The sequence below is a fragment of the Marmota flaviventris genome, chromosome 12 (genome assembly GCF_047511675.1).
Source record: "Marmota flaviventris isolate mMarFla1 chromosome 12, mMarFla1.hap1, whole genome shotgun sequence".
Lineage (NCBI taxonomy): Eukaryota > Metazoa > Chordata > Mammalia > Rodentia > Sciuridae > Marmota > Marmota flaviventris.
Genome location: NC_092509.1, coordinates 56,608,494 through 56,635,650, shown reverse-complemented (window position 1 = coordinate 56,635,650; position 27,157 = coordinate 56,608,494). Strand labels below are relative to the sequence as shown.

General features: G+C 33.4%; 1 protein-coding gene across 5 annotated transcripts in view; it reads right to left on the bottom strand.

Annotated features, from left to right (window-relative positions):
* The window catches only part of Cdc42bpa (CDC42 binding protein kinase alpha), a 301,602-nt gene that overhangs the window by 114,303 nt on the left and 160,142 nt on the right, over window positions 1-27,157 (bottom strand). For 3 of the 5 annotated variants that reach the window (XM_071600007.1, XM_071600005.1, XM_071600006.1), the window contains exons 12-14: window positions 17,807-17,940; window positions 4,018-4,260; window positions 3,657-3,767 (exon numbers count right to left, since the gene is read on the bottom strand). In XM_071600007.1, the coding sequence (XP_071456108.1) occupies window positions 3,657-3,767; window positions 4,018-4,260; window positions 17,807-17,940 (488 nt within the window). The remainder of the gene's footprint in view (window positions 1-3,656; window positions 3,768-4,017; window positions 4,261-17,806; window positions 17,941-27,157) is intronic. The other 2 variants (XM_071600008.1, XM_071600009.1) reach the window with 1 other exon arrangement.

Sequence of the window (27,157 nt, the reverse complement as noted above, 5' to 3'; positions counted from 1 at the left end):
ATGTGTGAAAAAAGGCTACTGTAATTTTGACAGGAATTAAGTTGAAGCTGTACATCACGTTGGGTAATATTCTCATTTCAACAATATTAAGTCCTCCTACACATAAACACGGGATGGTGTCTTTCCATTTATTGAGGTTTTCTTTAATTCCTTAATACGATGTTTTATCATTTTCAATGTATAAGTTTTTAACTAGCTTGTTTAAACGCACTTCACTGCATTTTATTCTTTTAGATGCTATTGTAAATGACATTGCTATTTTAAATTCCTGTGCAAATTGTTCACTGCTGGCTTATAGGAAAACAACTGATTTTTGTGTGTTATCCTTGTTTGTATGTTGCAACTTTGGTAAATTTACTTATAAACTCTATTATGTTTCTTCTTTATTCCTTGGGATTTTCTAAATGTAGGACTGTATCACCTTTGAATGTGGATCATTTTAGTTCTTCCTTTGTAATTTGGAAGCCTTTTATTTCTTTTACTTGTGTAATTGCTCTGGCTAGAATCTCCAGTAAAGTTGAACAGCCTGGTGAAATGGGCATCCTTGCCTCATTCCTGATCTTAAGGGGCAAACTTTCATTCTTTTACCATTGAGTATAATATTCTGTGGGGTTTTAAAAATGCCTTTTATTCTACTGAGTATGTTCTCTTCTATCCCTATTTTTCTGATAATTTTTATCATAAAAGAATGTTGGGGCGCTGGGGTTATAGCTCAGCAGTAAAGTACTTGCCTTGCACATGGGAGGCACTGGGTTCGATCCTCAGCACCACATAAAAATAAATAAAATAAATAAAGATATGGTGTCCATCTTAAAAATAAATCTTAAAAAAAAAGAATGTTGGATTGTTGAAATGACATTCATGTATCCATTCAGACAATCATTTTCTTTTTTTTTCCTTTTGGTTCTATTAATGTATTACATTTATTGATTTTATGTTGGAACACCCTTGCATTCCTGAAATACTCTGCTTGGTATACAACCCTTATAATACACCTTTGGATGCAATATACTAGTAATTTGTTGAGGATTTACACATCTATGGTCATAAGAAATGTTGATGTATAATTTTCTTTTCCTGATTTTTTTTCTGACTTTGGTATTCAGGGTAATGCTGAGCTCACAGAATGTGTTAGGGAGTGTTTCTTCCTCTTTGATTTTTGGAAGAATTTGAGAAAGATTTGTATTAACTCTCCCTTAAATTTTTGGTTCCAATTTACCAGTAGAGCAGTCTGATTCTGGACTTCTTTGTTAAAGGTTTCTGAATATTAATTCAATCTCTTTATTTATAGGTCTGTTGAGATATTCTTTTTTGGTACTGGGGATTGAACCCAGTGGCTCTTTACTACTGAGCAACATTCCCAGCCATATATGATTTTCTATTTCATCTTGAGTCATTTTAGGTTATTTGTGTCCTTCTAGGAATTTGTTCATTTCATCTAGTTTGCCTACTTTGTTGGCATACATTTGTTCACAGTATTCTCTCTTAATTCTTTTACTTTGCAGTGGTCAGTAATAAAGTGCTCACTTGTTGATTTGCATATTCATTTCCTCTCTCCCTCTCTCCAGTCTTCTAAAGATTTGTCAATTTTGCTGATCTTCTTTAAAAACTTTTGGTTTCCTTGCTTCTATCATTCTTCTAATCTCTAATTATTTATCTCTGCCCTATTCTTTTCTATTTCTTTGCTTCTTCATCTTTGGGTTTATTTTGCCCTTCTTTTTATACATCCTTAAAGTATAAAGTTACTGATGTGAGGTCTTTCCCCCTTTTTAATATAGGCATTTATAGCTGTAAATTTCCCTTTGAATACTGGCTTTACTGAACCCGATAAATTCCGATATGTTGTGTTTTCATTTTCATTCATTTAGGTATTTTGTAAATTCCCTACGATTTGTTCTTTAACCCAGGAGCTGTTTGAGTGTTTAATGTCCACATCTTTGAATATTCAATTTTTCTGTTATTAATTTCTAGCACCATTTCATTGTGGCTAGAGAAGATACTTTGTATAATTTCAGTCTTTTTACATTAATTGAGACTGCTTTGTGGTATAACATAAATATCCTGGAATTTGGGAAATTCATTTGCAAAGAATGTGTACTCTACTGATACTGGATGAAAGTTTCTACAAATATTTGGTAAGCCTAGTTAGTTTTAGTGCTGAACAAGATCTCAATTTCCTATTGATATGTCTCTATGTTCTATCCAATATACTGAAGTCTCTCTCTTTTAAAAAGTATTTTTTTTACTTGTTGATGGACCTTTATTTTATTAATTTATTTAATATGCAGTGCTGAGAACCAAACCCAGTGCTCCACACATGCGAGGCAAGTGCTCTACCACCGAGCCACAACTCCAGCCCTGAAGTCTCTCTTATTGTAGATCTATTTCTCTCTTTAAGTCTGTTGAAAATTACTCTAATGGACTAAAAATTCCTACAATTCTCAAAGAGCCAAAATGTGCTTTTAAATTATATTCATATATCTTTTAACCAAGAAATTCCACTTTCAAAAAATATTCTAAGGAAATTACACTGTGGTCATAATCATTGCATTTACTGAGCCTTTAATATGTGCTATGACCTGGTCTGCATTCTTTAAATGCATTATTTATTAGGCAGTTTTAATAAACAATGCAATAATGACAAGTAGACAAATATATGTGATTTTTTTTAGTTGTCAATGGACCTTCATTTTATTTATTTATATGTGGTGCTTAGAACTGAACCCAGTGCCTCATACATGCTAGGCAAGCACTCTACCACTGAGCCACAACCCCAGCCCTTAGAGTTTATATTTTTATTTAACCCAGAGGAGGAATTTTACCTGCAACCACTGATATTCAATCAACCAGAGAAAAAGTTCTGACCATTTGTATGATTTAATACACTTATTAAATAAGTATTAAATATTTGGCTCTGCACTAGGGCAGGTTAATAATCTACCTATGTTTTCAATAAGTTAGGTTACAGTCTAGGTGAGGAGACAGGTTTGTGAATGTCATTAATAAGAACTATGTTACAGTTATTAATAGAATTCTAAACAACATTGAAGGAGTACTTACACTTCCTGAGATAACATTCACTTTGATTCTAACTCAAGAGATGGCACAGGATTTCTCTTAAAAAGTAACTGCTGAGATGTGTTAGCCTGTGTCTACTATCATCTCATTCCAACTAACCCAAGTTCTGCAAAGTTGTCTGAGCCTCTCCTGAGTCATTTATAAGACAGACAGGAGTCTAGATATCTTACCATAACTCTAATACAGATTACCAGTACATCTTATTCAGGCAGGCAGTCCTCAAAAAATATTATAACTTCTTCCTAATAGATTCCTATTCTCCACTAAACGTGACCTTCCCTTTTTTTCAGCCTTAGGAAATCTGTATCATTTTCCCTGTGGTAAGAATGAGAATTAAAATGGTGTGAAAAATACTTTGTGTACAATCAGTGTCCTGAAAAATTGTGCTCTATATGTGTAATATGAAATGAATTGCATTCTGCTACTATGTATAACAAATTAGAATAAAAAAAATAAAAATGAAAACTAAGAACAATAGGTTTAAGGGTAATTTCCATTTTACACTGCAGAGGGTACAGAAACTAATACTCTTATCAAGCCTAAAGAAAAACACATTAATTAGGGAAAGCAAAAGATACCTTCAGTCCTTCCAATTCATTCTCTAGTTGTTTAGAGTAGTGCTCGCTCTGCTCCCGCAGTTTCCTGTCTTTAGATGCTTCAGCAACTAGAGCGTCAGTATGAACTTCCAGCTTTAAAATAGAGTGAAAAGAGCAGATTTTGTGGTTATTACTTTTTTCAAACAAAATATTTTCCCCCAAGGGAATTTATCTTATAATAGGAAGGTAATTCAAATGTTGACTTCACATAAAATGATATTATCAAACTATAAAATAACTTTTTTTCAAAAATTAAAAAATGAAATATGTATTATTTCACTAGTCTCAAAAAGCAGCTTTAATCACTATCCCATGGCACTATGAAATTTGCCTGACTACTAACCTCTTTTTTGGCTCTTTCTGTTCTGCGCAGCTCTTGCCTTAAGCTTTCAACTTTTTGCATCACCAGGTCCACCTCTTCTTCCTTATCTCGGACATGGCGAGCAAGTTTCTGTTTTTGGGTGTGCAATTCTGTTAGCCGCTCATTGATCTCCATAAATTCCTGCATGGCCAGTTTCCTCTGACAGTGTGCGTCTTTCAGCTCTTTGGATTGGTTTTTTAATCGCTCACTAGCCTGGACTAGTTCCTACAGTTTTGTAAAAAAAATATAAGTTACCAATTCTGCCACCTAGAAACCAAATTTGGCCATCAAAGTAGCTATTATTAAGTCAAGAAGAGCCAAAATTATTTACCTCAGGAAAAAAATTAAAGGAAATGAACTACTTTTGAGCAGACACTAAGAGGCATGGTACCCTGTTTAAAGTCTCAACTTATTATGCCATTGTAGAAAATGCAAGGGAGCAGCTGATTTAAACTTGGTTTCTACAACTGAGTGGAACATACAGGCATATAAAATATGATGATCAAAATGAAGATTTAGTGAAATTTAATAAACAGGTGTGTTTTCTAAAAAAGTATATTGAATGATTGGAAATGATAAAAAATAAGGTTGCCTAAAGGATTAAAAATATGAAGACGAAGCTGTGGACCAGTAGCAAGGAGAAAAAAACTAAAACTGAGACTCTCTGAATTAGAGGGGCTAAAGCGGACTCAGATATGTACTACTGCCTGCCTCCTAGCAAAAGGAAAATCACATCTATAGAGAAAAGAATCTCAAAGAAATTTAGGCTTCTCACACATTAAGACAATAAAATCTGAGTTCATAACTACAGATTTCCAAAAAACACAACCATCATAACCAAACATAAATGGAACATAAACAATAAAAATAAATACCAAAGGTATATGGGTATTAAGAGTCATCAGATATCAACATAAAGTTGCTATGCTATGTAGAAAACATAAAATGCCTGAAGAAATAAAAAATGAAATTATAGAAATGGGAAAATGACAAAAGACTATTAAAAACAACCAAGCAGATTTATAAAAGAACTTTATACAACATTTAGAAATGAAAAAAAAAATGTTAAAATTAAACACATCCCGCTTTATATTTATGAATAAAGAAAAAGAAACTCAAACCCAGATAGGTTCAAAATATGAATCTGAATAACACTAGAGAAATAAGACTTTAAAAGAAACAGCAAAAATAGGAAAAATCACCTATTCCCCACTATAAAAAAAAGATGTATAAGTAACAACAGAAATAGGAACACTGATAAATATTTCCAAAGAGAAGACAAAAATAACTAAAATACATACTCAAAATAATTACTTTTCAAGTATAAGGTTTCATATGAATAAAAATTGTCAAAGCTTACCAAAATCAAATATACACTAAAGAAACCTCTACTGGTTTATTTAAGGAGAAAGAAAAATGTTCTTAGAAGGAAAATTTAATGCAAGAGAAATGAAGGGCTAAGAAACTGGCAAACATGAATGTGAATATAAAGAAATGATATATGATTACATTATAAAATGGTCTAATGTGTACAGTAAAGGTCATAACCACTAAAATATTTGTCAAAAACAGCATATATATTGGGAAGATAAGAGAATTAAAAGCCTTTATATTATTTGAGGGGAGGAGTAGCTTAAGATTAAATTTAGACACTTAATATTTATGGTAAAATTAAAAACAACAATCAAAGACTAGAAAGAGTAGAAAAGTAAAATAAAAATAAGAAAACAAGAACATTAAGAAAAAATTTTGCAAAATTAAAAAAATCTGATGATTTGCTGCACAATATATGTATTTAACACTATATAATGACAAATATATAAATATATTATGATGAACATTATATGTACTTAAAAATTTTTTAAAAATGGAAGAAAGGAGACAAAAAAAGAAGCATAAAAAAGCATAACAAACAGAAAGGAAAAAATAAAGTGGTAGAAACATGCCCATGTACATCAATAATCAAAATAAATATAAAATGGGGCTGGGGATGTGGCTAAGTGGTAGAGGTCTGTCTAGCACACACAAGGCTCCAGGCACCACTAAATAAATAATTAAATAAGTAAGTAAATAAATAAATAGCTAAGCTCACCAGTTAAAGGCAGTTTGCTGTAACAGATTAAGAAATGAATCTGCCTCTCAGCGTCACCAGTTGCTATGTGAGTGCGGAGGACTGAGCTAGCTTGCAATAACACCTCTTGGCTGCTTACATCGATCTTGGTCTCTGATGGTCTTTTGGGGGTCCCGAATTCGAGCATAACATATGGGGGCTCATCAGGGATTCCCCTTATAAGCCTACCCAGTCACCCTGATCGAGAGGTGATGAAAATCCGGCTGGTAAGTAAAGGCATTGCCGATCTGTAATTTTCTGTACTCTGGTTGCCTGCAGGTTCTGGTTCTTTATTTTGTGGTCGGCAAAAGGTCCAGGTAGACGTAGCAGACGGGGTTTGTGGGAGACGTCCCTAGCCCCTTCTGGGTTCTGTGTGGATTGCCTTTAATAAAGTATTTTGTAAAGTATTTACTAAAGTATTTTGTAGCTGACGGATCCTCCGTCCGCCTCTGCTTTTAGTTTCTGGGTAGCAATCCACAACGCACTGTGAATTCTGTGGCTGCGCTGCAAATTTTGTGTTATGTGTGTTTGTTTCTATTGTCCTGTCCGCCTTCACTCCAACATCCTGGCAAGGGAACTAATCTCCCAATCTAGGGTTGTCAGACCCAATCTGAGGGGGATACTCCCCCAATCTATCTGTCTGAGGGGAAGGCTCCAGTTGGCTTGGGGCCAGCACCCCACTTCTGTTTTTGTCAACAATCTGAAAAGGGAATCTGTGTCTTTGTGTGTCTTTTTGTCTGTGTCTCTGTTCAGTGTGATGGCATTGTTTTACTTTGGACAGATGCAGTGTCCCATGTTCCCATCTGCCTTAGATGTGTGGAGGTAACTTAAGCTAAATTTTAGCCTGAAAATGTCCCTGGTATGCTTCTCCTGCTTCCCTGTAAGGGACCAAAAGTCAATAGAACCGCCAGTTTTTCTGTTCTCACCTCTTACACCCCCTTTTAGCTGTCTTTTAATGAACTTTGATAAACTTTACTCCCCTTTGTTAAATGGCATTAGGGAAGCAATGTTTTCTTTTCTTCCCGTAATTGGCTTGAGTGGACCCACTGCAGTGGGAAATGCCTGCTGGGGATCTAAGAACTTTGATATCTCCCTTTTTATTTTTCTCAAAACCCTGTCCTCATTATTAAATTGGCATTAATTGGCTTCGAGGACAGGAACTGAACTTTCAGTCACAAATTTTGGCACTCCAGAGGGGACTCTAGAGAAGCCCCTGTTCTGCATTCTTGGGGAAGCCTAGCACTCGAAACAACTGCAAGCGGAGGATTAACTTTTGAGAGCTGACTACTGGAAAGTTAGGAGATATGCCAGCGTGTCTGGGATTGGACCTAACCAAAGGAGCTAATCCTTTAAGTAAAAGGAGGGACTGAGAGACTCCCAGCAGCTGCCGAAGCCCCTTTTGCTTTGGGAAACTCCCTCCTTCCTTCCCTGGACTGTAAGGATTGCTCCATCTCTGTCTACTTAAAAATAAGGGGACACTGAATGTAGTAAAATCACCACACTGAGACCCTTGATTTTACACTTCTGGTTGCCCCTCTGTGAGAACATCTGGTCTACTCGTGGGGACATCTATAGTGCCACTGGTGTAGGAGTCATAATTAAATGGGAGTTAGAAACTTGGAGATTCCTCTCTTATCTGGTTTTAAAAGTTCCTGTCTGTCAGCCATAGTCTGGAGCTTCCTTCTGTCTATCTGTCCAGTGTCTTTTATTTTGGTATCTGTTTCTGGCCCTTTAAGACATGGGGAATAATGTGTTGATATCAACTGTGGAGTTTTTAAACACTGCAATGGAGATTTCACCTTTGAAAAGCTACAAGTCCTTTACTATGGTGTTATGTATGCACACTTGTATTATGTGTTGTCAACAGATGAAAATAATGATATCTTTATGAAAATTGGCAGATATATAGAGCGTTCATGAAAAATTTTAAAAAATGGATCCAAATATCTTTGATTCACGTGATTTAAACGGTTCAATTTAAATTGGGTAAACAGATGAAAGTAACGATGTCTTTAAAATTAAGCTTATAAGTTTTTCCTAGGTGATTAAAAAAAAACTAATAAAATGTTGATGTCTATGAAATAATCTGCCTAAATTCAGAAATTTACAAAGATTGTTTCAAAATGTGAACAGAAAAGGAAGTTAACAGATGGAAAAAAGAAATTAGAAGGTTCTAGGTATGGATTTAATAGAAGAAAAATGTGTTTCTGGATAAGAGAGTCTATGTAATTAAGTAAATAAGAGGGTTTAAGTAAGTGATAAAGCAGGTCTGTACATTGGCTATATAGGTTTAAGTAAATGATAAAGGTCTGTGTAAGTTGATTATATATGTAAGTTTTTTGAGAAGTAATTTTAAAGAAATTAAAAATTTTACAACTATGGTTAAACAACAACTGTTATTTTGCAATATTGTAATATATTATTTCTTTAAGAGCTAAACTTGGTTAATATAAAAACATTAATGTGATTGTTGTGCTATTAAATGTGTTCGTATCGTCTAGGTATACAAGTCTGTAAGGTAGAAACTTTAAAAGACCATTATATCAAGCTGGTGTTCTAAAGTTGTATGGTAATTTTAGGCTTAAATGAAAAACACATTGGAGATTTATTTATATAATTTGATGTTCTAAAACTGGACCTGTTATCAATAGGATGTGCAAAGTTTTGTTACTTTTTACATTGAGGTACAATTTAAGGATATTTTTAAGTTAATGAGAGCCTAATCTGTGTAAAGGTTAATATTGTAAAACACAAAAGTACTTTGCTACTTTTCTACAAAAGGTTAAAAGCTTTCAGCCTTTCTTTAATTCATGTTTTAGATGTGATACCATATTGTGTTAGCTGATATTTATGTGAACTTGAGCAACAATTTATGTAAGCTTTGTAAAATGATGTTTAAAAAGCAAAGATCAGCTTCAGAACTAGAGCACTTTACTTAATTACGAAGAGCCCCGCCTTACCTGAGGTAAGGCTCTGTGTCCCATCTTAGTACATGTGAGAATGACTACAAAAGAAGTAGGCCAGATTTCAGTACATTTAAAATTGTGACCAAAAGTTAGTTTTTGTCAAGATTACTAGGATCTCAAACAGGGGGCATAATGTATAACTCTGCCAAAGTTCAAGGAAGCTATTACACGAACTAAATATGTTTTTACTCTTGTTAATTTTGTTCTGTAGTTTTCTTATAAAAGGTCTAAAGAATGCCTGTTAATGTTTTGCTGAGGTACTGCTTTAAGAACACACAACCTGGGTTAATTTAAGATAGTGAGTTATCACCTACAGGATAAAGAGATAGACATTAAAGCCCAGTACTCTTAATATAAGGTCGTTGAAATTTATTTGCTAGATGTTTAAGATTAAGTTTTAAAATTAAAGTTAAATTAAAATGCCAAGAAAACCAATATTTGGCTCTTGCCCTCTGAGTCAGTCTGAATCCAGGGAGCAGGGGACTTCTTTAAAGAGTTTTGCAACTCTGGGCCACATAACCTCCTGATCCGGGAGATTAATGAGACCACTGGAGAACAGAAAGCCAACCAGTGCTTTTGCTATGAAGAGGAGGGTTATGGGAGAACGGAGACATTCCTGATGCTTCCAAGGGAAGCCACATGGTCAAGCAAGACCTGGACCCATCCTAGCGCAAATGGCACTACAAGAACAGAGAAGATGCTGTAAAATTCCCCCAGGACTCCCATGGAAACTAAGCTGACTGTTAACAAGAGACAGAAACAAAAGTCAGTTTGACTGCTTCATCTTAAACACTTAGCAAAGACAGTTAAAACCAAAACACAGTTATTCCTGGGCATTTTAAGTAATAATAATAGTTAAATGTAACTTAAGATATACACCTTGTGTTAGCCCCCAAGAATAAGTAAGACTAGAGGCTACAATGGAGATTCTTAGGCAGGAATGCCTGATAACTATCAAAAGAAACTATCAAGAGGAACTGCCAGAGTAGTTTTTAGTTTAAGGCCTACAAATATTCCTAACCTACACAGGTAGGCTTGGTGTTTGCTAGTATGATTATGCAGCCCTAAGTAAAAAACTAAAGGTTTCTCTATTAGACACAGAGGTCATACTAGTAAAAGGATTTTACAAAATCAGATGACATTAAATTATTAAACTGTATCTTATGGGGGAAGGACATTTGTAACACTAAAAGTTAAATGTTATGTTTACATTCCTGATAACTGGGGATGTTAAAGCCTGGTGAGGAAACTTCTATTATACAGCGATATGTTCCAGCTGCTGCAACATTTATTCAGTATTCATGGTTTTTGTTTCTCTCATAGAAGCACCCATCCCCAGATGACAACCTGTTTCCCCAACCAGACTTCAAATGGAACTGACTTCTAAAAGGGAACTCACGTCCCCCACGTTGTCCCCCATGTCATCAAGCCCCCTCATATTGGATGCCCCCTTTCAGCTCTGAAGCAGCCAGAACAAGCCATCACCCCTTCTCCTTACAGCAATAAGCAGTTCCTAAAATTAGAGGGGGGAATTAAGCCAGAAATAGATACACAGTGTAGACAGATAAATCGAGTCAGGTTGGATCTAGGAGGCCAATTTTGAGTGAGTCTGGGAAGTTGAAGACTGTTCCCTGAGGGTTACTATTTACCAAGATGTAGAGCCTGCCCAAATAGGCCCCCAACTGAGGGAACCATGATTGGTTCCCAAGTTTCTAGACAAAGGGGGGAATGAAAAACCAGCCACTACCTCAGAGCAAAGCCTGTCTAAGGAAAGGGGTGTGACCCTTGTCCTTGGAAAGACCCACAGAGCACTGCTAGGCATATACCCACCCTGCTGAGTTGTTTATCTACAAATAACAGTAGAGATCTGCGGTGACTCAGTCAGGCTAGGTGAGGACCCATAGGAACCCCCTAGCAGCCACCAATCAGCATGAGACAGTGAAGATACCTGGGATGCCAGATGACCCTCCCAGTAGTTTACTGTTGTTGATAACATATTGGGAAACCATGTAGTTCAGCAAGTACACCCCTCATGGCTTAAACCAATCAATTCAAACGAATCCCCCTCTTGTACTAGCCAATCACCTTTACCCAACTTGTTCCCCGCCAGTGAATGTGCTAATCATGTTTTAGAGTTGTTTTATGATTTTCCCGCATTGTGTGATGATTTGCTAAGAGATGCTATGATGTATGTGAATTCCCTGCCTTCCCCAAAGAGTGTATAAAAATGCTGCAAACCCTGGGCTTGGAGCCTCTCAGCGTCACCAGTTGCTGTGTGTGCGTGGAGGACCAAGCTAGCTCGCAATAAACACCTCTTTGCTGCTTAAAAAGAAAAGAAATGAAATCTAGACTTTAGTAGAAAAAGACTATTGGGGATAGGAAATATAAAGCAATCATAAAATTCAATACACTAGGAATAAAAACATTCAGAACTTTTAATGTGTTCTATAAGGTAGTCTCAAAATACAGTAAAAATAATTACTAGAACTTCAGAGAAAAATTGAAAACTATATCACCATGATGAGAGATATCAATTTCTTAATCATTAATACAGAAACAAAGCAGGAAAAAAATAGTGAATATAAAGATGACTAAGTTCTAGTAATAAGCTTCTTCACATGTATAAGAGCTTGCTTATATCCTGTATTGGAAACACAGGGTCTTTTCAAGAACACACAGTGAATATTTTTAAAATAGAGCACTCTTAAGCCATGAAGCAAATCTGAGTTGATTTCAAAGAACAAATATCATAAAAATTTAAGTTCTTTAACAACATCACAATTAAATTCTAATAAAAAGATATTAATTCTATATACTGAAAAAATTTTATAGTGAAAACTTAAAATACACACATATATCTCATTGGTCAATGAAAAATCATAAATATATTTAAACAACTAAGAAAAATTAAAAATATAAACAACAAAAAATGATTATTATATACTAAAAGTTGGTGATACAGTAGAACTATAGAGGGAACCCATACCCTGAAATACTTAGAAAGGAAACACAAGTTGAAATTCAATGAGATTCTACTTAAGAAGTTAGAACAACACCCTTCCCCCAATATGAGGAAGAAGACAATAAAGAACATAAAGCAATGAAATAAAAATGACAGAACAATGAGGATCAATAAAGCCAGAAGCTGTGGCTTAGTGGTAGAGCACTCGCCTAACATGTATGAAGCACTGGGTTCAATCCTTGGCACCACATAAAAAAATAAATAAACAAAATAAAGGTATTGTGTCCATCTACAACTAAAAAAAAAAAAAATTCTTTAAATAAATAAATAAATAAAGCCAAAAGCCAGCCAATGAGGATCAACAAAGCCACAACAAAGGCATATGTGGTAAGACCCAATCAAGGAAAACTAGCATACAGAAACAACTAAATAGTATAAGGAAAGAAAAAAGAAGCTACAACAAAAAATCTAAAAGAAGTCAAAAAAGATAATAGAAAAATACCATTAAGAACTCAATGCCAATAAATTTCTTAACTTATAAAATGAAAAAATCCTAGAAAATACAATTTCTCAATATTGTTTTCACAATTATCCCTATAACAATTAAAGCCCTAAAAGCCCTACAACAATTAAAGTAACTGAATCAACAGTCAATAAAATTCCCCATCCCAGCAGTGGAGAACCACCACCAGCTGCAGATGACTTTATAGGTAGTTACTCTAATGGAGAGTTTGTCTATACAATCTTTTCAAGAGGAAAAAAAAAAAGAGGCAATGTCACCCAACTGATTCTACTAGACATGTAATCTTGACCAAAAAAAATTCAAGAAAGGTTAACAGAAATATTATGAGCCAGTCTCATTAATGGAAACAAAGGTAAAAGTCCTTTAAAAACGAGGAAATAAGTTCCAGTGACATATGTTAATATACACAAATTCTGGAGCTACACTCCATGTATTGAAATTCTACTTCCATCACTTTCCATCTCTAATAATCTTGAGCAACTTATTCTTTCAATATTCAGTTTCACTAGTAAAATAAGAATAATTTTCAAAAATACCTATTTTATGGGATTGTGATGAAGATTAAACAATTTAACACGGGTAAAGCACTTAGAATCTGAATGCTATTAGAGGAGATAATTTGCTGTACAGATTTTACCTATACTATCATATATCATTATTATATGGAAAATAATGTGCAATTCAGGCTTAATTTTAAAATTGTAACAGTGGTTTAATAATAAAAATGGTCTGTAAATGTAATTAACTGCACAGATCATTAAAAGAATATAATAATTATCAATAAGAGTACAGAATGCATATTTAATAAATTCAATGCCCACTCCATTGGGAGAGGGTACTAGGTTTGAACTCAGGGGCCATCTTATCACTGAGCTCCATATACCCCCAGTTCATTGTTTTTGTTTTTGTACCAGGGATTAACCTGGGGGCGCTTAACCATTGAACCACATCCTTTTTTTATTTTGGGACAGGGTCTTGCTAAGTTACCAGGCAGACTTCAAATTTGCGAAACACCTGCTTTAACCTTCCCAGCAGCTGGGATTACATGTGTATGCCATCATGTTTGGCCCAGTTCATTTTTTTGTTTTTATGTTTTTGTCTTGAGACAGGGATCTTGAAAGGTTGCTTGAGATTGGCCTTAAACTTGTGATTCTCCTGCCTCAAACTCTCAAGTTGCTAGAATTATAGGTGTGTGCCACCAGGCCAAGCAAATACCTATTCTTAATTTTAAAAAAATCATCAAAATAGGAATAGAAAGCAATTTCCTTACATCTTAGAAAATACTTCCTAAAATCTTAAGAGCAAGCATTATTAGTAGTAAAATATCAAAGACATGGGTATATAAGTGACTGCATGACCAATGTAATTCTGCAACCTGTACACTCAGAAAAATGAGGAATTATACCCCATCTGATTCAAATGTATGATATGTCAAGATCATTGTACTGTCATGTGTAACTAATTAAAACAAATTTTAAAAAAATTAGGAACAAGATAAGGATGCCTGCTGTGCTGGGAATTTGGCTTACTGATAGAGTAGTTGCCTAGCATGAGTGAGGCTCTAATTTTGATCCCCCTGAACAACCGCACAAAAAAGTACTCTCCTTTAGAGCCAGGTGTTGTGGTACACACCTGTAATACCAGCTACTTGGGCTGAGGCAGGAAGACCACAAGTTCAAGGCCATTACGGGCAATGTAGAAAGTCTCAACCCCAAAAATGAAATGAAAAAGGGATGAGGATACAGCTCAGTGAGTGAGGTATTGAGTTCAATCTCTACTACTAACGGAGAAAAAAAAAAAAAGGTAAGGATACCTGCTATCAGCACTTTTACTCAACATTAAGTCCTGGCTAATGTAATAAGACAATGAAAGAAATTATAAACATCCAAAAGGAGAAAAAAAATTTGTCCATATTTCCAGAAAATTTCAAGGAGCCTATTTTTATATCCCATTTTCATCAAGAGTTGAATGATATTATTGAGAACAAAATCAATAGAGAAAACATAAATTTTAAAGATCTCATTTAAAATGTGGAAAAATAGAATAATAAATTTAAGAAAAGAAAACACTACCTGTATGAATTTTATGAAAGAACATTTTAAATGACTTGAAGTATACAAAAAGATATCATGTTTATGGATTAAAAGATTGGAAATGCAGAAAAACTATTTTTGTTATTGCATTATTAGACCTCTGAACAAATTTTATTGACACTTGGGACCTAGACTAAATGCAATTATAGAAAGTAATTTATGACTAATTTCAATAGTGAGAAAACTCCAGATTTACCTTCTGCAGGAAATGTGTTAGCATTTCAAGGTGAAGTGGAAGACAACCTGGACAATGGAGACTTTTTCTTTGTGATGCTGGAACCTCCAGCTTATCTTTTCTTTGGAGTAATTAATTTATATTCCAAAGGCTTAGAGAAACAACCCAAAATTTCACTTTACACTTCCTAGAAGACTCTCTCGAAAGGGGGAATAGGATTAAGAAGCAAGCAGCTACCTCTTTTCTCTATTAACACCTGGTAAATGTTTTTGAGGTTCCTCCTTCACAATACAGATTTCTCATGTGAAGGGTTTCATCCAGCCAGCTCTCAGGGCATTGCCCTACAGATAAAAATTGGCATACAAGGAAGCCATGTGGTTAATATCTGCTGTATGTAATTGTTAACAATCTGCTCTGCTCTTCACTTTTGTGTGTGCACTCAGAATATTAATAATTAAAACAAAACTTCACAATATTATGTTAATTCTCCTGATGTTGATCTATAGATTTGATGTAATTTTAATCACAATTCCATCACAGTTTTCAAGGAATAGAGTTGCAGACTTATACAAATATGAAAATCTCATATATATAAGAGAGGTGACATCCCACAATACTGTAAAAGGAAGGCCTTTTTAGCAAATGATCAATGGGTGAGTCCTATGGAAAAAAGTAAAATTGGACCCTTATCTCACATGATACAAAAAAACTGAATTTCCAGTGGTTTTAAAGACATAAATAAGAATGATCAAACTTAAAAGATAAAAATTTAGTGATTTTTTTTTAACCTCAGATTTCTTAATACTGTACAATCCAACAAATGTACTAACACAGAAGTACTGACAGGCCTGACTACATTAAACCTAAGAGCTTCAGTTAATCAAAAGTAAAAGAATGTAAATAGACAAGCCACAGGTAGGTATCTTTAAAATATATAACTGACAAAAGGTTAACATGTCCAGAAATTTTTAAGAATTTTTACAAACCAATAAGAAAAAGACAAATAACTGGACAGAAAAATGTAAAAGGAATATTAAAAGCCACTTTGGGAAAAAAAATATAAGTGATGACTGGACATATGTAAATACACCTGACCACTTAAGTAATTAGAGAAATGCAAATCAAAATCACAATAAAAATTATTTTAGACCTGAAACCTCAATTCAGACTAGTTTAGTCAAAAGTAATAAATCTGGAAGTACAAAATAATGTTGAACTTAGAAACTCCTATACACTACTGGGAAGAATTTAATCTGGTATACTGGAAAACAATTTGGCATTATAAAAATAGAATATTTGCTAGCCCTATTAGAAAATGGCAAAGGACCTGAATGGACATTGCTCTAAGGAAGACATGCAAAGAGTCAACGGGTAAGTAAAAAGATATTCAACATTACTAATCACCACAGAAATGAAAATCAAAATCACATAAGATACCACTTACAACTCCTAGAATGGCTATTATTAAAAAAAAGACAAAAGATAACAAATGTTAGCAAGGATGAGGAGAAAATGAATTCCTTTTTTACCATCTGTACGCTATTAATCAAATCTCTTAAAATTCTTTATGCATATAATCTGTTTCTTTTAGGCATTTTTCTTTTCAAAAAATATTCTAAAAAGATTTTTAGTATTAACACCTATTTAGGGAGGGTTGGGGATAAAGCTCAGTTGGTAGAGTGCTTGCCTAGCACTGGGTTAAATCCCCAGCACTACCAAAAAAAAAAAAAAAAAAAAGATCCTATTTAGAACTGGAAAAACACCTACTGCTATAAAATCTAGGTAACATATTTTCATCTTTATTATGTTAGCTAAATTTGACTGAGAAATCCTACCAATAAAACAATCTGGCGTTAAACCACTCATATCAGAAAACACTAATATTAAAATATTATCTATCATTAAAGCAAATAAAATATTTATCTGCTATAAATGCCAAATATTATTAAAATGGCCATAAATTTAGATAGAGCAATACTAACCACTGCTTGAAATTGCAGGAAATGCAAAAAAAAAAAATGTTCTTATCTAATTCAATTTAATCTTTAACAATTTTGTCTATTAGTTCTTTCGGATTAACTTCATCCACAGTCAATTTGTTATTATACAGTTTTTATTTAAAGGTTGTTATTTTTAATTTCTTCTAGATCTTTATTGGTAGGAAGATTTATAAATCTTCCCCAGAAGGATTTCATTATATATTAATCAGTGCATAATATATTACATCATTGAATATAATTTATATCGTTCCTTAAATTACTGATCATTTGTTTGCATTATAAAGTGTTAATCCCAACATTTTTTTCATTTGTTAATGAAAGCCACAATACCTAACATTATGTGGTTCAGGTATTTTCTCTATTGCTTGAATATTATTACTTTATATGACTGTGTTGCAGAGTCTTAGCTATCAGTAAATTTTGTTGATGCTTCCAATACTGTTTTAAATGCTACACAAAGTTCTTAAGAAAATGACTTTAGTTTGTTTATCCATACTGCTTTGAAATAAAAATTGACATTTTGTAAAAATAACTAAATCAGTGATTTTTAATTATAATCTTTTAAAAATGTTCCTATCAGCAATAAGTAATGAAAATGTTCCTGCATTTTAAATTTTCCCATAGATACTAAATATATTCTACTAGTATATTTCTTCAAAATGTTTCTTTTTCAACATTCACTTTTAATCAAGTCTTTTAATTAACTTTCCAAATAAACTAAATATTCTTTCCTTAAAAGCCTTAAGAACATTCAATTTCTTCATTACAAGATAATAATCAAATGATATACATCAAAACAATTCTTAAAATTTTTAGATCAACTTTTAAAAAATTAAAACAGACTATATATTGTTAGTATTCATTACAAATGCTTTCAGTATTATGATCACAGAAAATGAAGAACACAGAAAAGGCTTTAACAATTTATTCATATATTTTTACCTTATTTAGCTCTTCCCTTTCTTGTTGTAAAGTTCTGATTTGTTTTTCATAAGCCTTGATTTGTCTAAAAGCATCATCTAATTCTCGCCTCACAGAATTAGCTTCTTCAAGTTGCTGCTCCAAATGACTGGATTCTAAAAAACAAGACAATGCTTCTTTTACCATTAAAGCAAATGGTTGAACCACAGTTTGAAACAAATTAAAAAGAAAAAAAAAGAAGTATTTGAATTTGGTATAGATTAAATCTATTAACACCACATACCAGTATGACTCAAGACAAGTTAAATGAATATTGATTCACTGTAAAGATAGTGAATGACATATGCTTAATGTAAAGATTTGTAAAATTTATGGGCAGAAATGCCTCATATATATTATTATAATATATGTATATATTATATTAGTGCTTGAAACACTAATGTGTATATATTAGGGGAAAAAAAGACCACGCTTCCAAAGACAGCACCTTCAGACCAAATGAAAACTTAAAAACTAAGAAAACAACAAAACCACCCAACCAAGGAGAAAAAACAAGTTTGTCTCTACCCTGGGTAAGCATTATAGGGCTGATGCCTAATTTCTTTTTTTCCTTTTTTTTTTTTTTAAAGAGAGAGAGAGAGAGAGAGAGAGAGAATTTTTTAATATTTATTTTTTAGTATTCGGCGCACACAACATCTTTGTTTGTATGTGATGCCAGGCAAGCGTGCTACCGCTTGAGCCACATCTCCAGCCTGCCTAATTTCTTTAAGTTGGTTTTGCTTCTAATAGTTTGGTTCCAGATCACTTAGTCAAGTTTCACCACTGGCTAATTACAAAATAAACTCTGATTTTTAGAGTAAATATCTGAAAACCTCTGATCTAAATCAGTTCTTCCATTTTTTTCAGATGAAATAACTCAGGGAGTTGAATAACTTGCCTAAGGTCCTATTATTAAATGAGTTCCAGAATGAAGGCCAGAGCCCAGTAAACTTTGCACTGACTTCTCCAACTTGGAAATAAATGTTACTAAATAATGTTTCATATGATTGGGTCAGAAGGGTTGTTACTAAACAAAATTGTTAGTTTTCATATATGCTTAAATAAAACTTAAAAAACTCTTAGGAAATGATCCTGGTATCAAAAGTGAACTAGTAAATAAAAGAACTAAAGTTTGTGAAAACAGAATACTAAACACATTCATTGTTAATTCTGTTTTGGACATTTGCTATTCTTTACAACATTATTACTCTAAATGTCAACCCCAGACAAATGGCATTAACCTTCTCCAGGAACTTAGATACACAGAATCTCAGAGTCCACTCAGACCCAAAGAATCAGAATTTATATACAATGTTCAGGTGATTCATTTGTACATTAAAGTGGAACAAATGCACAAAGTTTTGTATATTGATATCATCCTTTCAATAAATGAAAAAGTGATAATATTGTGTTAGTTCTACTGAGAAGAGCATTTCATTTGTATAAACATGTCTGTAGTCTAAAAAAATCACTTAAATACATTAATGTTTCAAGCACTAAATGGTTCCACCTTCCATAAACAAAATAATTTAATGATGGTCAGGGTCCTAAATGCATAGCTTTATTTTAAAATTTTGTTTTAAAACTCTGAAAGTTTATATATATTTATGAATAGCATAGTTGACAACTTTTAAAAATATATGCAAAAAAATTTAACAAATTTTTATTCTATCTTAGTAATAGTTTTTAATGAATGTTTTATATGAACATCAGAAGATTAGCTTTTAACATTTTCTCAAATTTCAGCATTTCATATAGGAATTTTCTATTCTAATTTCCTTCAAACATGTTTAAATAATATTTTTCTGTTATTTTATGCCCAGTATTTCAATAATTTCAATGTAGATATTAATTTAGGTTGTTGTTTATGGTAATGACAGTCAAAATTTAGTAAGTGAAGCTGCTGATTTCTGTCATTTCCTGGTACATTTTAATCAAATTTTATGGCTCAAAGAAATCATCCTAATGGTACATTTAGTAATCACTTCTGAGCATACTCTTTTATGTACTTTTGAAGAGTTCTACCCTAACACATTCGATTTTTTTGGTAAACTGTTAAGTTACTAACTTATTTCTATTGTTCTTTATAAGAAATAAATCCATATTTCATAAAATTATAAATTATATGAAGTTCATAACAAACTGTTTCATAGGATAGCTTCAATATACTTTAAGAATAGTTTTGCTGTTTTATTTCAACTTTTTTGGGGGCGGGGGTACTAGGGATTGAACCTGGGGTGCTTTACAACTGAGATACATTTCCAGCCCCTTTTTATTTTTCATTTTGAGAAAAGGCCTCGCTAAGTTTTTTTTTTTTTAATTTTTTATTGTTGGTTGTTCAAAACATTACAAATTTCTTGACATATCATATTCCTCACTTTGATTCAAGTGGGTTATGAACTCCCACCTTCACCCCATACACAGATTGCAGAATCACATCAGTTACACATCCATTGATTTACATATTGCCATACTAGTGTCTGTTGTGCTCCGCTACCTTTCCTATCCTCCACCATCCCCCCTCCCCACCTCTCCCCTCCCCTCCCCTCCTCTCCTCTCTCTCTACCCCCTCCACTGTATAACCCTGAGGGTCTCCTTCCATTTCCATGCAATTCCCCTTCTCTCTCCCTTTCCCACCCACCTCTCATCCCTGTTAAATGTTAATCTTCTTCTCCTGCTCTTCGTCCCTACTCTGATCTTAGTTACTCTCCTTATATCAAAGAAGACATTTGGCATTTGTTTTTTAGGGATTGGCTAGCTTCACTTAGCATAATCTGCTCTAATGCCATCCATTTCCCTGTAAATTCTATGATTTTGTCATTTTTTAATGCAGAGTAATACTCCATTGTGTATAAATGCCACATTTTTTTTATCCATTCGTCTATTGAAGGGCATCTAGGTTGGTTCCACAGTCTTGCTATTGTGAATTGTGCTGCTATGAACATCGATGTAGCAGTGTCCCTGTAGCATGCTCTTTTTAGATCTTTAGGGAATAGACCGAGAAGGGGAATAGCTGGGTCAAATGGTGGCTCCATTCCCAGCTTTCCAAGAAATCTCCATACTGCTTTCCAAATTGGCTGCACCAATTTGCAGTCCCACCAGCAATGTACAAGTGTACCCTTTTCCCCACATCCTCGCCAGCACTTGTTGTTGTTTGACTTCATAATGGCTGCCAATCTTACTGGAGTGAGATGGTATCTTAGGGTGGTTTTGATTTGCATTTCTCTGACAGCTAGAGATGGTGAGCATTTTTTCATGTACTTGTTGATTGACTGTATGTCCTCCTCTGAGAAGTGTCTGTTCAGGTCCTTGGCCCATTTGTTGATTGGGTTGTTTGTTCTCTTATTGTCTAATTTTTTGAGTTCTTTGTATACTCTGGATATTAGGGCTCTATCTGAAGTGTGAGGAGTAAAGATTTGTTCCCAGGGTGTAGGCTCCCTATTTACCTCTCTTATTGTTTCTTTTGCTGAGAAAAAAACTTTTTAGTTTGAGTAAGTCCCATTTGTTGATTCTAGTTATTAACTTTTGTGCTATGGGTGTCCTATTGAGGAATTTGGAGCCCGACCCCACCGAATGTAGATAGTAGCCAACTATAGATAGTTGTGTACACAGCCTGGCTAAATTGCTGAGGCTGGTCTTCAACTTGCAATTCTCTTGCCTAAGCCTCCGAAGTACTGGGATTAAAGGCATGTGCCACTACACCCAGCTTCAACATAGGTTTCACTTTGCTTTCACCCCAATATTTCACTTCAGCTGTTTTGCAATGGAGTAGAGAATATCAGATTTCCATGATTCACATTTCAGATACTTTAAAGACGCTTTTAGAAAGCTTAAAAATCATTCATTTAAACAGTAACCTGTGAATTATGAGAAGTACAAAAGAAAATGTTCCAGGTTAAGAAACTGTAGAAAAGAGAAACCACTCATTTTGAACTTTGAACTTCCAAAATTATGAGCTAAATGAACTCCTTTTTCTTCATCAGTAGCCTGCCACAGGTATTTCATTATAATGATGCAAAGCTGACTAATACAGAATTGTAACAATCAGTTTAAATAATAAAAATGCCATGAAACATGCATTTCAAACATTCTATTTTGCTCTAATAGATATTTAGAAACCATGAATGATTTATCTCTGAAAGGACAAAAGAAAATAGAAATGGTGGTTGTCTTCAGAGAGAAAAAAAGAGAATGAAATTTAAGAGGGAATAAAACTTATTTTCACCATATAAACTTTTTTATCTTTTGAAATTGGTGGGGCGGTAATGGGAAGAAACCCATCTAATTTTTTTTTAAAGAGAGAGAGAGAATTTTTTTAATATTTATTTTTTAGTTCTTGGCAGACACAACATCTTTGTTTGTATGTGGTGCAGAGGATCGAACCCGGGGCCGCACGCATGCCATGCAAGCGCACTACCACTTGAGCCACATCCCCAGCCTCCCATCTGATTTTTCACTAAATATTCTACTATGGAGAGAAACATGCCACTTGTGATTTGAAAAACAGAAGTTTGCATTCTGAAAAGTCATAAACTATTTTACAAGCAATAAAAATCCAGGATGCTTTGAAATTTGGTCAACTAATGGATTAAAATGGGTAAGGCAGGGCTGGGGTTGTGGCTCAATGGTAGATCGCTCACCTAGCACATGTAAGGCCCTGGGTTCAATCCTCAGCACCACATAAAAGTAAAATAAAGATATTGCGTCCATCTACAACTAAAAAATATTTTAAAAATGGGTAAGGCAAAAAAACTTTTGAAAGAAGCTCTCATCAGACTATTTAAAAATATACATTGCAACACAATTAGCCATAACATTTAGGTGAAGTTATGAAAAACTAATTTTAGTGAATAAATAGAAAAAACAGTACTAAGAAATGGGTTAGCTCATATCAACTAAATGGTTCTTAGTACATGCCTGTTATTAAAATTCTGAAACTCAACCTGTTAATAATGAAGACTTAATAAAAGCATCATACAAAGGAGGTACTTTTCTTTGTACTGAGGCATATAAGAGAAATATAAAATTTGGTCTCAAGTCCTCAAGGACATAATCAAGTTAAAAAGAAAAGAGTTAACACTCAATATCATAAATAAGGCAGAAAATTAGATACAAATTATGTTAGTAGGTTATATGTGCTATAGAAATTAAGAGAAGGGTGCAAAGGGGACATGATTAAAATGGTACTTGAAATGCATTACTAGAAAGCTAAGCACAGTGGCAGCATTTGTAGTCTCCATTACTCAGGAGGCTGACGTGGAAGGCTCACTTAAGTCCAGGAGATTTGAGATCAGTCTGAGCACTAGTGAGAGCCTGTTTCTAAAACAAAAGTATAACTAGTGAACTTGAAAGGGGTTACAAAACTGGAGGTCATAGAAGGTTGGTCAACAATCAAAGTATCTCCCCGATGTACAAAGAGTAGTTTCATAGCTTTTCCATAAGTTAATCTCATAAAATAACCCAAACTTCTTCAGAGACACAAAGACATTTTACTTCTAATCAACAATGGGGTAAATAAGTTCCTCTAACGGTCACTTTTCTCTGAGAATGAGATAGAGACAAATGAAGAACACATGTTAGTTTAGGACTGGAGAGAAAGAGACACAGTACATGGAGGTATAGAAGCCCAACCCCAAGACCATAAAAGAACAGGAGTTTAAAAAGCATATTACACATTATAGTAAAATTTTCATTTGGAAAAATATTTTTCATATAAAAATATTAAATGAGGGCATAAATTTTTATTTTTGTCTGTAGACCCTCAAATATGTATTTAATATGATGCTAGGCATTGAGGTTAACATTAGGAATACAGTTGTAAAACAAATTCTGTCCCTGCCCTCTAAGAACTCATAATATAGTGAGTAAAGACAATATTCGAAAGCCAAAAAATCATTGTAGATTTATTACATTTTTCTAGAAATTTTTAAATACTAGAAATATAAATAGAGCTATAGGAAAATACAAAATATAACATCATCAATTGGTGGGTATTTGTGTACACAAAGGCCTGCTTAAGAAGTACCTGGAGGAACATTAGATTGAGGGTGTTTTAGATAATTTTTCCTTCAGGGTCAAGGTTAAGTAGGGGCTACTCATAAGACAGGTGTTTAGGGGAGTTATGTTTTATCTCCAACTTTGATATAAAAATATTTTAAAAACTTTGGCTCTAAGGGTGAATGAAGCACAGCTTTTATATTCAACTTTACCACCCATGTCTCTAGCACCTTGAGTAATTCTTAGGACACAACAGCAAATCAATTTTTTACATACTGAAGAGTAAACAAATTTTACTCAAGAAAATACAAAATGGTACAGCCAATATGGAAAATGGTAATGGTATGGTTATTTCTCAAAAAATTAGAATTACTATTTAATCCATAATTCCATTTATAGATATATATTCAAAAGAAGTGAAAGCCAAGACTTAGATATTTGTGCATTCAGGTTCATAGCAGTATTATTCACAATAGCCAAAAGGTAGAAGTGACCTGTGTGTTCCTGGACAGATAAATGGATAAACAATATGTTTTATAGAAATACAATGGCATTTCACTCAGACTTTAAGAGGTATAAAATCCTAATACATGCTACAACATGGATAAACCTTAAGTATATTATGCTAAATAAAATAAGCCAGACACAAAATATAAATATTTTATGGTTCCACTTACATGAGGTTTCTAAAATTGTCAAATTCATTGAGACAGAAACAGAATAGTGATTGCCAGTGGTTAGGAGGAGAAGAGAATGGAAAGTTATTGTTTAATGCATACAGAATTCCACTTTGGGATAATAAAAATGTTCTAGAGACAGATGGTGGTGATGGTTATACAGCAACGCAAATGTGCTTAATACCACTGAACTAAGCATTTAAAAATGGTTAGAATGGTAATTTTTATGTAACACATATTTTATCAGAACTTTTAAAAGGTTACGAATTATGAATGAATGATACTGAAGAGATGGAATGAAACACAGCACATGACTGAAACTATCACATAATGGAAGAGAGCTTGGCAAGGTAAGAATACTTAATAAGGGGATGATCTTTTCTCTCAATATTTTTACTGATTCTATTCTGTCTATGGGAGATAAAAAAAATAAGTAAAGAACAGTCCTATGAGCATTGATTGAAAATATTTTATTGAATAAATAAATAAAATTATGAACTGCCAACACTACTTAAAACAATGACCCTTTCAATATAAATTAATGGTAAAAGATGATAAGGTGCAATTTAACAAACTATATAAAATTTTTAAAAAGACATGGCCAAACTATATGCTGCCTAGAAGAAACTAACTTCAAATAAAATTATGTAGAGAGGTTGAAAGTAAAAGTGGAGGAAAAGATATACAGTACAAATATTAATGAACAGAAAGCAGGATTGGCTATATTAATATTAGATAAAGGAGATTTAAAAAATTATGAACGCCAGCTTAATAAAGAGTATCTATAAAAATCTAAAGCAAATATTCCACTGAAAAGTGAAAGACCAAATGCATTCTCCCTAAGACTGAATAGCTAGGGTGTTTTTCTCACCAACACAGTGTTACAAGATCTAGATACTGAAACAAGGCAGAAAACAAGTGAAAAGCATACAGATCAAAAAGGGAGAAATAAAAACTGTTTCTATTTGCAGATAATGTAGTTGTCAGCATAGAAAATCCCAGGAATCTTTTTTTTTTTAAAAGTCCTCCTAGAACTAACAAGTTCATCAATGTCACAGAATATAAAATAACATATAAAAATCAATTGTATTTCTATGAATTAGTAATAAATAAGTGGACACCAAAACTGAAAATATAATACCAGCTGTTCAAAAAATGTAATTATTTATTTCTATTCTTATATAAAATGGGCTGGATGTCACCATAGGTTCCCTTTTAGAAACTGGTAGAACATACTATAAATAGAAGCAAAATGTGTTTTTTTTAAAAAATTATCCATTTGATGAGGTCACCGAAGAAGCTCACAACTATTTTGGTGAAGCATACAAATACTATTTATTTAAATGTTTTAGATCAATTCCATCTATTTCACCATAATTTTTAATTATAAAACAAACTTTCAAAAGTTATTGCTATTCAAAGCCTCTACCATAAAAAAAAAAAAAAAGTAGATCTAAGATAGGTATATAGAGTTTTCCCAAACCAAACTCCTTTGAAGATAAATCACTGCCTATCCTAGCTGGTCTTGTGTTCCACTGCTTTTATAGTGTCACACAACTCTAAAATAAGACATTCAGTTTCACTGTAAATATTTTATCATTGGTACCAAATCAAAGTAAATGATTCTGTTTATACTGTTACTAACCTATTTTTAGAAATATAAATTTAAAGAAATTTGATAAAGAGACATTTCTTAGGAAGTAAACTACTTTTATAAAAAAAAATAGCATTTATACATTATGTTCAAATTTAAGATATCAATATTTATTTAATAAAAACAAAATATTAATGTGGCACCTTAAATCTTTTTTTAAAATAGAAGACCCCGTGTCAGTTCTTCTTTTTTTTCATTTATTTTTGCCTTAACCTGCATTTCTGGAGAGGCCCAACCCCATTCTAAGATAGTGCCCTCTTTCTTCTGCCCTCCACTTATTCACACATCATGTGATGTCTCTATAAACCCTGCAAAAGGTTATTTCACTCCGAATGAAAACCAAAGACCTCAGAGTAATGATTAAGACTCTGGGTTTACTTCTCTAATCTCATTTTTTTCCATTCTCTCTGATTACTTAGTCTTCCCTATCCATTCCGTCCTCTGTTTACAACATTAAGCACATTCTGATTTTAGGGCTTTGTACTGGCTGGTCCTTCTGCCTGGAACGTGTATTTCCAAAATTACATATGGCGAAGCCCTTTACCTACTTTTAAGTTTGTGCAAACATGTCATCCTCTCAATTAGGCCTATACTAGGACCTACCTTCTTAAAATGATAAAATTCTTCACCTGCACATCTGACTCATCTCCTTATTCTACTCTATTTTAAAGCACTTGTCACTTTCTAACATACTGTTATCATTCATACACTTCCATATTTATTGAGTTTTTTTTTCCCCACTGTTTGACCTCCATCCAGGCAAGGCAAGGATTTCTGTCTTTTAAACTCAAAAATAAGAAACAACACCTGGTATTCAATAAATATTTGTTGAAAAATCCATGAATGAATAAAACAGACATGTCAAATTTTAATTAATCTTAGTAATAAACTGAAAAATAAAATATTACAAAGAAAATAAATTTTCACAAATCTTCATGCCTATGTATATGCAGTTCCATTCTATACAGAGTACCTCCACTTCTTCAGTCTAATTCCCTTTTCCCT